Source organism: Varroa destructor, unplaced genomic scaffold (assembly GCF_002443255.2).
Source record: "Varroa destructor unplaced genomic scaffold, Vdes_3.0 BEIS01000004.1, whole genome shotgun sequence".
NCBI classification, from domain to species: domain Eukaryota; kingdom Metazoa; phylum Arthropoda; class Arachnida; order Mesostigmata; family Varroidae; genus Varroa; species Varroa destructor.
In genome coordinates, this window is record NW_019211457.1 from 46,426,027 (window position 1) to 46,438,875 (window position 12,849).

The window sequence follows — 12,849 nt, forward strand, 5'->3', positions numbered from 1 at the left end:
GTTTTATTTAGCTCAGGACGAGTCTAGAGGAGAAAGGAGCCCGAGGTTGCTCTAACTACAAGCTTGTGAGTACCCTATTTGATATAATAACTGATTGAACAATATAAAAAAATTCTGTGCAATGGGAGGAACCTGTATCTAACACGTGGAGTAGCGAAGTATTTATCAAGTCCTCCCTTCTAGTCACATCAAAACCAATTTAGTAAGTGTAATCTCTCATTAACTTCTGATAGTTACCAGAAAACATGACCATCTAGTGAATGAAGCCGCATTACAGCGCTGTCAAGAATATCTAAATCTGTTAGTCTTTATTTTTTGTTGTTTTGTCCTGCTGGCAGCGGCCGTGAGGAATAATACTTGGAAATGTGTTTTCTTGACTCCTTTGGTTCCTTACGGACGCCGACTATTGTTACTACAGATCCGCAGGTACCACACAATAACTCATAGTGTATGGCACAATTAGAAAAATTTCTTTTTCATGTGGACATGTAATCTATTTTAAATATAAGCCATAAATTTTGTTATCTCAGATTCTACGCGATCTCAATGAAATTATCTCCGTAGTCTATACAACTCTAGTTCTATTCACTAACTCGCAAAAAAAGTTTAACTAACTATATAAAAGATGTAACACAAACTGCGCATTAGTATAAATAATCTGTTTTAAGTTTTCACTCCTTACCTTCCTGAAAGCAAAAATGTTTTTGGCTCTAAAATACAATAACTTTTATCCATTCCATGCCTAAGAAATTAATAGCTTTATATTTAGTTGAAACCGATTGAATATTACTATTAAGCTATCGTTAGATAAGAGTGAAAATAAGCGAGACGAAGAGCCATCGCTGTCGTTGTTAGCAAAAGGTTCTCCAACCTCCAAATCCTTCGGAGTTTCTACGTTAAAGTTGACTATTTTATCAGTTAATATTTATTATTTCCTTACGAATGTTATGCGTAGGGCGAATAGTTTTGTATTCTTAATCAATTCATGTGGCTACGCCATGTGCAAAATATTTTCACATAAAAAGTCAAGGACGCAAGCTAGGTATCGCACTATAACATCCAAATAATTTATTGTCCTTTCAACACAGATGTTCTAATTGGAACGTCCTTTAGCATTTGCAAAGGCTGCATTGAACCAGAAATGATAAGACCAACGTGCCCTTTTTTTTTGTTATCGAACAATCATTCATTCTATAATCCAACAGATTACGGCGATACCTATTGGTCGTTCTCGAATTTTTGCTTTTTTTAAATACTATCTTGTTTTGTATCTAGACTTGGTTTGTGTAGATTTAACGAGTCATTCCGGTTACTATAACGGTGAGACAGATTCGAACTATATAGTAAAATTTTTAACGCTCGCTAATTGACTAAAGCGATTTTACCAGGAGCTGTTTGTGTAGATACAAGTTCCTTATCAAAACTACGTTATCGCTTTTTACTATTTGAAGTAACGGCGCTACCTAGAACAATCTTGGCACCTTTTATTTTTCCAGTCCATCAACAAGTCAAAAATATTAGTCATGTCATAACGTTAGTTCATAACAGCAAGCCGTCCAAATGTTTTTGTTTTTGCGTACATCACGCTGGCGGCACTGGTCAACGGAGCTTCTCTTCAGTATATGCATACTATTTAGCATGCATTGTTTAAAATATAGACCATACCATGTCCTCCCAATAATTGCTTCCGTTGGTGACCGAAGCTACAACCGAAGTAGTTTATTTGCGGAACCAATCTAACATTCACACAGACAGATAGTTTTTTTCTTATATACACGGTACTGCGTAAATGTTTTTATCCTTCTAATAAATCGGAGCAGGCTGTTGAGTCGGCAGAAGTCCAAAGCGCTTTTTGCACAGAACCCTCTGCTCCGAGTACTTATCATCAGGTGAGAACCGAGCTGGATGAGCACTTTTCGTGGGTTTCCCTTGCGGGTCATGCTGTTGGAACGTGTAGACGCGCTCGCCTGCCAATTCAATTGTTAGACGTTATTACTTCTACATCTTTTACTTCAGCCTTTAGGCCCGCCGCTTTAATTTACTTGTCTTTAAAGATAATACAATGGTTTCGTTTAATGACAAATATACTTTTTATTTGTTTCATTATTATCTCATTTGTTAATTCCATCTCAATCTCTTTATAACTCTTATATGTCATGATCGAATTACGTGGACGTATTAATATAATGTTTGATCTCACACGTAATCCTTTTAACTTTAGAATGCAAACTACTTAAATAAATGAAAAAAACACATGCGATGACTGAAGAAAAAGCTAAGTTCCAATCGTATGACTGGCTACCAATGAAATTTTATAATACAGTATTTGTACATGCATTGTGTACGCCTTCCCGCGCATTAATTTCTTCGCAGGTTCAAACAGATTACTATTGGACTTTTTAACATCTGTCTTTTTTCTACCCGTATAACTTAGTCTCATCTCATGTTTTCTTCTATTTGTGTATATAATCATTATAGTGATGTGGATTGAAATGATATCTAATAAAGGCGTTCGCCAGAGTCAATTAACACGATTTAGCATCTTCGCTTTTGAGGAGTAGTTCAGCCAATCTAGCTGCCTAAACAGGCGTGTTATAGACCACCATACTACGGTCATCAGAGACGCTGACAAGCCGACTCCCGTTCGGGTTGTACGAGGCCGCTGCTACCTGTAGCGAGTGGGCCGAAAATGTGTGTACACATTCACGAGCCGCCAGATCCCAAACTTTGACGGTGTTATCGGCCGAGCAAGTGGCGAAACGTTTGCCATCAGGTGCAAACGCAACATCCACGACCCAGCTGCCATGGCCGTATAGGGTGGTAACGAGGTGGACATCTGTAGCACTTTGGTCGAGCTTGCCAACCTCATAGACTTTTACGTGTTTGTCGTCTGACGCTGTGACGAGCACCGACGAGTCCGGCGAGAAGGCCAGCCCTCGAACAGGCATCGCGTGGCCGTCGAGTGTAGTTAACAAAGCCGACGTCTGCAGATCGAATATGTTGATAGGCCCATCTATCGACGCCGTTGCAAGGTACTTGCCATCGGGCGAAAACGCCAATGCCATGATGTATTTGCCGGTTGTATCCAACTCGCCGACAACCTTGCGGGTCTCTACCTCGTAAAGCGAAACCTTACGTTGCTGTGTGCCGATGGCAATTAGGCGTGAATCAGGCGAAAACGTGACTTTCCACGCGTGGTGTTCATGCGACTCCATAACGTTCGTTTCTTCGCCGCTTTCAAGATCCCAGAATTTGACAGTAGCGTCCAACGCATTGGTTGCCAAGAGAGTTCCCTCTCGGTTGGCGGCAACCGAATTAACGCCAAGGCAGTGACCTTCCAACGTGTGCTTCAGCTGAAGTTGCTTATCTTCGTCCCAGGTCCAAACCTTGACCGAATCATCAAGGCTACCAGTTATAACCAGATCCTCATTAGTAGTTGATGACTTGACCCACGTACAGGCCCAAATAGCATCGCCGTGCGCATTGTCTTTCTTTTGGAGGACCGAAAAGGCCATGGCTGCTATTTGTATATGTTTGTATCTGTACTTGTGTTCCTAAAAGATGAAAGTTCGCTCAAAGCAAACGGCCATTCACGAATATGGAACAACAGCGCTAGACGTGCAAATTGTCCATATGTTCTCCGCGTACATGAGTGCACAGTGCGTAGTACTGAACGTGTTGTTAGACGTGTAGATAGAGTGGTATCCCCGAACTCAGATACGGCTGATAGAATAGCCTGCCGAGTCTGACTTGTTACAGCGCACGTTACAGGTCGACACCTGGAACGCGATGAGCATGTTCCGTCAGCGTGGGTATCAATACGAATACGCATAGGGAAGAGAGATGCGGGGCAACCGACAAATTACTGCAGACGAACTATACGAGTCTTTCTAGATAGAGCACACATATGGGTTGCATATATATGTGTATACATATAAATTAAAATGAAGGTAAGTACGGTTGATGAAGGTACTCGCGGGACAGGTGCAACTGACATAGGATTGAATAAAATGGAAGATAGAGAAGATTGTTCAAAAAAAATTAGGAACACATTCAACGTAAAAGATTTAAGTATGTGAACATGAGAATTCGCGGCATCACTGCCCAGTTTCACATCTCTCCTCGCCGAACCACCACACGCCGCAGAACTATCGAGAACATGTACTGCTCGATGATCATCGCGCTCTCTCTTGAGAGATTTGTGTGGTCTAAGTTGAAAAGATCACGGCTGAGGAATGTACATACAGACAAAAGTAAATCTACATGTCTACCGAACTATAAGCAGTGACGATTCAGTAAACCACCACTTCATCAGCTACTCACCTTGAGCATCTAGGTAGAAGCGAAGTCGCATTTTTATTTGCTGATGCCGCTCGCGAAACAGCCGAGAAAATAAATAGAACCGATTTGGCAACACGTTGACTAGGAGTTAGATGCTGGGAAACAAACGATACGATTGCTGTTTTTATGTTCGGGACAACGCTGCAAACAACACGAGCTGACGGATGAACGCATTTATTAAGTTTACCACGAGTGGAGAGGCGGTTAAACAGCCGAGGATTACCTACAACGAGAAAGAAGGTCCTCGCGGTAGAAGCGCGCGAAAGTTCAAATCGATTTGAAACCGCTGGCGTTACTAATACTATTGTTACTATTTTCGCATTGATATTATAAATGAGCTACTGCATAAAATTATGCACAATTGTAGAAATTAGTCCTACTTGTTTTACACAGAAATATATATATATATATATATATATATATATATATATATATATAAAAAAGCAAAAATTCTAAACGTGTTCAATATATGACCTCCTCGTTTCTATGATAACTATAGGACACCCATAGTTAGTTTCAATATAGCGCCACAAATTGAAAACAGTAGATGCTAGAAAAATTCGAATATCTATTATATACGTATTATTACCTATATGTGATTATTTGAATGCCCAGAGTAATCGCCGCATAGTGTGTAATTGAAACACTTTTTTCAATAGATGCCTTTTTGGCAGAATATATGTAAAATAATGATTTCTAAGTACCAAACGAACGATCCTTTTTAGTAAGTAGCTTATAAATAGAGGAAGCTGGTTATAATTAGGCTTATTGGCGATGTTGTTTCTGATTTCAATGAGTAGTGAAAACTCACGCTTACCTTTAGTGCATAAGGCTTTACCTCTCTCCTTTCCGAAAAATTTCATTGCGATTACCTTCAAGAAAATATCTATGCATAAAAGAGCTGGGGGGTTCCAGCCCGCACGGTGTTTCCGTTTATATAAAGCGTTGTTGTTTTATGCGTACAGCTAGGTTAACTAACCTCAAAGTGGAGAGTCCCATAAACATTTATTTTCCTATACGTGTTATATATAAACGACATAGTAACGATGAGAGCTCGAAAGTGGTACACGCAATCGGATTCGTTTTTAGTAATAGGTACCCGTGAATCAACGACCCGTTCTGACGTGCCATTTACACAGGCTAAAGCAAATCTGGAAGTATCGATATTATCAAGTGACATCGGTTTTATCATTGGAGTGGGCTGATTCGAGCGTGGACTACTAGAAAACGGTCTGCATAGCATTAGCATCCTATGAAAGCTAAGCTCAAGGCTACAAATGCAGTTTGCTATTATGAGCACTATGTCACTCTACTAAGTTCGCTCTGTGCAGTGTTATAAGCAGGCCTTTTATTTGAATTCTCTGTACGGTACTCCATTAATACTATTATTAGTCAGCCTTTAATTGAGTGTGGTTTTTTTCGGAAATATGGCAACTAAAATTTTTTACTGGGTGTACCTGTGGCTGGGAGAATGTTTGTATAGGCGTTCATGCTAAGCTGATATTAAACTGAATAATTCTATAAAGCAAACCACAGAAACGTTCAGACGCTAATAGGGACGCCTTGTTACCTTTTTTAGGCATGGGCCCAATGCCATGGACCGTGAACAGCGAACTATTCCCGCTGTGGTGCCGCTCTACGTGTTTTTCAATAGCAACAGCGTTCAATTGGTTATTTAATCTTGTTATCTCGTTGACGTTCCTCACCCTGGCTGAGGCCCTCACCCAACACGGTAAACCAATATCCACATGACGATGTATGAAAAACTGATAATAACCTTTATTTCACAGTGATTCTCACTAATTCACAGTCACTATTCTAATACAGTCACGGTGATGACATATTGATTGTTACAGACGCAAGGCCGAACTAAATGGTTCGCATTACTATCGTGGTCATACTTGTCGGCGCTAATTGACGTTACACCTCGAATATATCGACACCGTCGCCTAAGAAAATTCTATTGAATTTAACCAGTCAATAATGATTTTAACAATACTCTTGCAGGCGTGTTCTTCATGTATATGTGCTTCACGATTAGTGGCTTCATCTTTTTCTACTACCTTCAACCGGAAACGAAGGGCTTGTCCCTGGAAGATGTCGGCAGGAAGGCTATCACACCAGTACACTGAGTATGATCTGCTACAATGCACTAAAACGGCGCTATGAAAAATGGAAAATTTTTCCAACACGGCTTTAAATCTTCACTAAGATTTCGCGAAATAGAATGATCAACACCTCTTTGAATGGTTTTCTCTATTTTTTAGTGAAACGCAGACCAGAGCTGGACGGAGTTGCTTAGCTCTTCTTTTCACTTTACCTTCGTCTGGTATATATATATATATATATATATATTCTGATAATATCTGTATTACAGCGGATGTATATACTCTAACGCTACTTTATTCTAGCTCTTCATTTATAAAGCTTACTTTCTTTCCAAATAACGGAAAGATTATATGACAACATACAGTATTTTTTTTGTGCACAGCGGTACTAAATCACATGAGACGAGGGGATCAGACGTGGTTTGTTTGCCTTTTGATTTGCCGAAGGTTAAATGAAACTAATACCAAAATAAGGTTTCGATAAATTGGGCTGCGTTTAGTACTATACAAGACGTAACAGAGCAAGCGTCGCTGCAACTTAACGGAATTATGACTTTTGGACGTCTTGTCCTACACTTTTGAGACCTGTTAACGTACATTCTTACTTATCTATGGCGATAAGAGACCAACTGATCGAGCTCGCATGCTCTCACCGGCAGTTGGAAAGATACTACTAGACCTGACGAGACTGCAAAGGAAAGTAAAAAGACTGTACGGCCAGGGCGCGTCCTTGCTTAGATAGGGACTACATATCTGTATTTGCTTAGATCAAACAGTAATCTATGACCATTCTATTTACGCCGAGGTACGCATTCCGCTCGGCCATGCAACAACGCTTAATAATTTCAGTGAATGATGATGACTTTAAGCCTCGTGGGCAAATCTTTGAGGAAGCTGCTCTTTTACTAACTTTTGATAAGGAGAAGTGTTAATCTATACTTCTCCGTTTCTCTAGTACCCGAAACGTGACAGAAGCATCTAATTGTAATTGTTCCAAAAAAAAGTACACTTACGGTGTTGCAATCAATAACTTGATCTCAAGATTGCCGTGAAATTTTCAAGTGATTGCATCTCTTAACAGAGTTAATAGTGATATGATGCTATGGTTGAAATAAATATCTATTGATGTTATTTGAAGTAACCACATTTGTGTATTTAATATAAATCACACTGAGTTTAGAACTGGTAAATACTCGTAATTTCTCCTAGTTAATACATGACCCTCACTTATTAGGACTTAAAACTGGATGAAGTGTTTTATTTTTTTTTTTGCATGGAATGTCGCTTACGAATTCAGCATGACACTTACTTCACGTTATATGTACAATCTCACGTGTGCGTTCACATCACGAACGCCAATCGTAAACTGAACCATATATAGAGCTTCCATGACTTCAATATTACAATGTGTAGCCAAACCGCTTGATTAGGGTACCTATGTCAACATAGGGCAATTAATGCGTTTTTCGATTGTTTCTTTCGTAATATCTATAATAAAGACATCATCATATCTACACATTTTCATAATTTTATAAATACTCAAACAGTGGCTACAGAGACTCATATTGTACTGGTATCAGATTTTTCCTAAACTTTATTCAAATTATCTCCCTGTAGATGAAACAGTCGGAGCTGTGCAGTGCAGTGGGGGCTCCTCATGGTTTCGTTTTCTACAGAAATGCTCCCGATGTGATTTTTTCGTTCGAAAGATCCGTCGACATACACAGCAGCGGATGCGGTCTGCACTCGAAATCTCGGAATGTTCCTACAATTGTATACACAAATACTGTTTATATTGTGTGTATATATATATTTTTAGAAAGTTTCTCGATATGACCTATAAGCACAATGCGAGTTAATAATATATACTCATATAATATGCCTTCAGTTGTCATTTATTCATAAAGTTCATATATATATATACAAGTATCTACCACAGTAAAAGACATCGTATCGTACTTCCCTGTCAAGCGATGCTATACTTATCGTGCTTCTGAATATCTCTGATACACGCATCATTCTTAGGAGACGAATGAAAAATGTCCTCTAAAATATGCAGTGTTTTTTCTTGTTAATAAAAAAACGTCTATAATTTAGTAAGCCTTTTTTTACGCATGCTTCCGAATGCTCGATACATTTGGCACAGCAAGGAAACCGTCTCGTCTTGAAGTGAAAAAAATAGCGCTGCTTGGTGAAGTACCTCAGCCTCGTGTTTTCGGACGACATCTTTGTGCTGAAATACTTTGAGACAGAACGAGCACGCCAATCGCGCGCGCCGCTCGACTGTTTGAAGCAGAAGGCGTTGAAGGACATGTTCTCGTTGACTCGCCTCGAGTAGGAATTTCTGACCGCACCAGTCGCATGCGAACGATGGAGATGTTCCGTGAATCACGCTGGAATAGGAGAAGATGAACAACGTCAACGTTGCGCTAATACTGCCTGCAAGGTCGGGCAACTCTACACAACAATAGGTGTGAGCAGCCTGTTACGGGAAATAAACAATAAACGAATCAGTGATATATACATTTCGGTAACTGAGCTATGTCTAAATCAAGACATGAGCCGAAACCAACCTTTCGTGTGCCTCAAGCAGAATTGACGATATAGTAGAAAAGCTGCAGCGAGGACAATGAAGAGACCTGGTCAAACACAGAGATCCCGAAGTAGCGCTCCCGACCGAGATTGATTCCGAAGGATGAGCCACTTGTCGATGAATATTCAGACTTGTACTTTCAAAGAAACCCGCTTCACATTGTCCACATCGATGTGGGAATTTCGACAACATCGATAAGTGTCTGCTTGAACAGAGGTGATCTATTGGCGAAAAAAGAAATCCATCCACAAGTTCAGAATTGAGTCACGCACGCGATAGCTAAAATTCAATAATTACAATACAATATTTGCGTGGCATATGAAATGAAACAAAGGCCAGTGCCTCGTTTCGACTTCGCTCGATCGTAAATTGACAATGTTTGATAAAACTGAAATCATACTGCCTATTTCTACAAGTCTCATATTGTTGCTAGTTCATCTGGTATCGTATAACTTACGTACCTTCGACGCGTTCGGGCACTTCGTAAAGGTGGCAGAGAGCACACCAGAAAACATCAACAATATGGTTGTTATTATTATTATTGTTTTTAATTGCGCCGCAGTTATCGTTTGAGGAAACAATGTTTGTTGGGGAACTTAGCGAAGGACGAGTGGCTGTATGCGATTTCATGTGCTTCTTTAGATATTGCTTTGATTTGGTGGCGTATGAGCAGTGGGTGCATGTGAAAGTTACGTTCGTGTGTTGAAGGAGATGCTTTTTCAGGTTGGATGCCGAGTTGGAAGCGTACTGACAGGAATCACACGCGTGTGGTCGGTGGTTTGAGTGAATGCGCTATAGCCATTAACAAGAGAAAATTGAATTGGATGAAATTAATGCTCGTGATTGCAGGAAAATTTCGCCTGGTCTATAATATTCATCAGTATCGAAAGTTTGTTGCATATCGCCTAGGACAACAATTCCATACAAATCATCATATCATTTGTCGTATGAATCACAGTTAATTTGGCATACGATTCACTCTGACCTTCGATGAGGGAAACATGACGTTTTACTTAGGAATGAATAGCTTTTTCAAACTGTAAACAGATAGCGTTATGGATAGGATTATTTTTCTTGTTCAGAAGATATTTTATGCTTAAATAAACTTTTCTCGTAGCTATATGTTCACTTATTATATATTGTATTGTTTTGAAAAAAAGTTAATTGCAGCGTTCACGAAACGTATGTAAAATAATTCATATCATATCGCTCAGTGAAAGGTAAAAAAAGCATAAACGGACTTCAATCTCTTAAGAACTTGGTCCTGGGCATGAGTCTTAAGGACTTATAAAGGCCAGCTGAAGGGTTAGTTTGCGTTTTTTATTTAGCGTTTTGAGTCAATGCATGGTTGTAAAATTACAGGTCGACATTTGAAGAACGACCACAAACTTATGACTATACGGAGCCGCCTTTGCTAGGGGCATAACAATGTTATTACGTTAAAAACTTATAACAGAGTATTTAATGTAGTTACGTTTAAGATCCGATCATCATCAACAGTGAATGCGCTCTTAAGACGTCATGCCTGCCGAATAGATTTTTATTGAATAGGTTATCAGGCTAGAAACCCTTATAAAGGTGGCTAGGTAACATACCTGATGCACCTTGGCGTTGGTATGATTCTTGCTTCTGTAGTCACAAAATTTGCAGTGGTAAAACGTTGTTCCATCAGAATCCACCTGTATCAGGAGGAGCTTCGACGGTTTCATTACGACAACGTCCTCGTAGCATGAAAACAACGTCGTCTATAGATTTCATTCGTACTTCTTTTATTTTGCTAACGTTTTTTTTCTCACATAGCATTTATCCTCCTGAAGCGAATAGGTGAACCCTTTAAGCACACCATAATCACTGCGTTCTTCGATGCAAAAATCATACACATTTAATTTAACAAAAATTTAACACACATGAAATGCACACAACGTTATTCCAGTGACAGAATAATATCGGTATTGATGACGGTAAATAGTCTTTGTCGCGAATGTAATGGTGCAACTGCCTCTTGGCTTTTTGTCTTAGCCTCTAAGTAAGTCGTTATCGACTTCGCGAAGATATCACGTTTCGCTTGACTATAGGCCCGAATCGTGTGCTCGCCATTCGATGATGTCGTCGTTAAACTGCCGCACACGAAGTGCGGTCGACGGGAGCACTGCCTGCGTCGCTCTGTCAGGGCGCTCCGTCTGAGTGGCAACTCTATGCTAGCGCTCCCGTGGAGTCCGGGTCTTTGTCGGAGTCTTAGAGATTGCAGCTAATGAAGTCGTTGTGAGCTAGCAGCGCCAGCTGTCATCGCCGGGCTATTGGTGGTTCGTTCGCCGCGAGTTGACTGGCGCTCGGCGTCGGCCTCATTGGCGTCCAGGACACACGGCTCCAGTGGGGCTACAAAGTGGATTTCAGGGATATGAAAGCTGCTGTAGAGGCGTCCCACAGCGGCGCGAGACGAACCCACAAGCACATAGTGACAACGACGGCGAGAAACAGAAATAAAGTAATTCGGCGCTGACAGTCGGATAAGAAACGATAGCAGGAAAATTGAGGAGCGCGTGTTAGAGAATAACCGGAATAGAGAGGGTGTGTGAAAACCAAGGAAAGGTCTCCGACTCGACAGGAAGGTGATCGAAGAGCGTCCTTAGCAGCAGCGAAGCTGGGGGACCAATTCGGACGAGAGAGATGATCGAAAGAGATTTTCATCGCGGGGATCCCATTGAGTCCCTCCCTGCCTATGTTAAAAGCAGTATGAAGTCGAAAGTGGCGAAAAGACCGGATATAGTTGGTCTTCAATAGTTCTACTAAATAAGAAAATGTCGACCTCTGAATGAAGAACTGAGAAAGTGCATGAGAGTTGCATTGGTAGCTTCATGTTTTCTATGGACGTGGACTCTAGCTTGACAAATACCTAGATCTTATTAAATCTCTGAACTTTTTTTTAGATAATTTAGGCGGGAAAACAATTTTAGTGTGTATTTTCAGTGTAGAAAAAAACACACGAGTTTTTCTTTTAATTTTATAAGTAATGAACGGATGTAGTGGTTTACAATGGTACTGTCGGCGATCGAAAAATCGCACAGTTTTGTACGTAGACTAGTCAACTGTGACAACAATGCCAGTTTGATGAACGAAAACTCGCTCTCTGATATCCGGTTAATTCGCCAGCAGCTTCAGATGATGTCCCCATTTCTGATTTTCCTACACATGCCACTACTCCTTCTCTTCTACTGTGCAACGTCCCCTAAACCCCGTCCGATAGACTAAAATAAAGTCCATTACATCTCTTTTGTATGTATCCACTCGTTGCGAGGACCAGAGGATTCAGAGCTTCACGTTCCTGTCTTCATGTCTCATAGTGCATCTGAAACCAAATCTCGACCCGATCACCATCACGGAGCAAGCGCTAGCTATTATAATAGTGTCTAGGTCACATGATCGAGTCCCCCACAATGACATGAAAAAAGGTAAACAGCTACTAGGCACTAGATGGCGATCTGGGCCTGAAAAGCCTTTTGTAAACCGCATTGAATATCTTTTTTCTTTATTTGCATAAATGAATAAATGTTCTATCAAATGTACTAGTGTTACTAATAACAGGTTGTTTTTTTTAAATCAAATAGAGTTTTATGTCCAATATTGTTATTAGGCATTGCTTTAGATTACTGATTCCGTATCATGAAATGAAGTGTATTTGCCTACGTTCGGTTTTGCACCTAGGTACCCCTAAGTTTATTACGTAAACATTTTACCACTGCATCATCATCAAAGGGACAAACTCTACGGATTACACTGGCTTTTGGTAGATTCAGGACAATGCCTTTG

General features: G+C 40.3%; 4 protein-coding genes across 16 annotated transcripts in view; 1 reads left to right on the forward strand and 3 right to left on the reverse strand.

The window, feature by feature from the left end:
- Positions 1 to 7,590, forward strand: part of LOC111248926 (proton myo-inositol cotransporter-like) — a 90,948-nt gene extending 83,358 nt beyond the window's left edge. For all 13 annotated transcript variants that reach the window (XM_086988411.1, XM_086988413.1, XM_086988412.1 and 10 more), the window contains 2 exons: positions 5,921 to 6,073; positions 6,349 to 7,590. In XM_086988411.1, the coding sequence (XP_086844537.1) occupies positions 5,921 to 6,073; positions 6,349 to 6,473 (278 nt within the window). In that variant the 3' untranslated portion in view covers positions 6,474 to 7,590. The remainder of the gene's footprint in view (positions 1 to 5,920; positions 6,074 to 6,348) is intronic.
- Nop10 (Nop10 ribonucleoprotein) lies at positions 1,695 to 4,467 on the reverse strand. The gene is made up of 2 exons (XM_086988425.1): positions 4,324 to 4,467; positions 1,695 to 1,967 (listed from the first exon to the last, which is right to left on the reverse strand). The coding sequence occupies exons 1-2, from the start codon at positions 4,352 to 4,354 to the stop codon at positions 1,804 to 1,806; spliced, it is 195 nt and encodes a 64-aa protein (XP_086844551.1). The 5' UTR covers positions 4,355 to 4,467; the 3' UTR covers positions 1,695 to 1,803.
- Positions 2,067 to 4,462, reverse strand: LOC111248928 (uncharacterized). Its single transcript, XM_022802062.2, has 2 exons — positions 4,324 to 4,462; positions 2,067 to 3,779 (listed from the first exon to the last, which is right to left on the reverse strand). The coding sequence occupies exon 2, from the start codon at positions 3,513 to 3,515 to the stop codon at positions 2,580 to 2,582; it is 936 nt and encodes a 311-aa protein (XP_022657797.1). The 5' UTR covers positions 3,516 to 3,779; positions 4,324 to 4,462; the 3' UTR covers positions 2,067 to 2,579.
- Positions 7,591 to 7,959: 369 nt separating the features above from the next.
- LOC111248927 (uncharacterized) lies at positions 7,960 to 12,815 on the reverse strand. The gene is made up of 5 exons (XM_022802061.2): positions 10,638 to 12,815; positions 9,504 to 9,834; positions 9,023 to 9,263; positions 8,650 to 8,842; positions 7,960 to 8,214 (listed from the first exon to the last, which is right to left on the reverse strand). The coding sequence occupies exons 1-5, from the start codon at positions 10,749 to 10,751 to the stop codon at positions 8,053 to 8,055; spliced, it is 1,041 nt and encodes a 346-aa protein (XP_022657796.1). The 5' UTR covers positions 10,752 to 12,815; the 3' UTR covers positions 7,960 to 8,052.
- Positions 12,816 to 12,849: the final 34 nt, after the last annotated feature.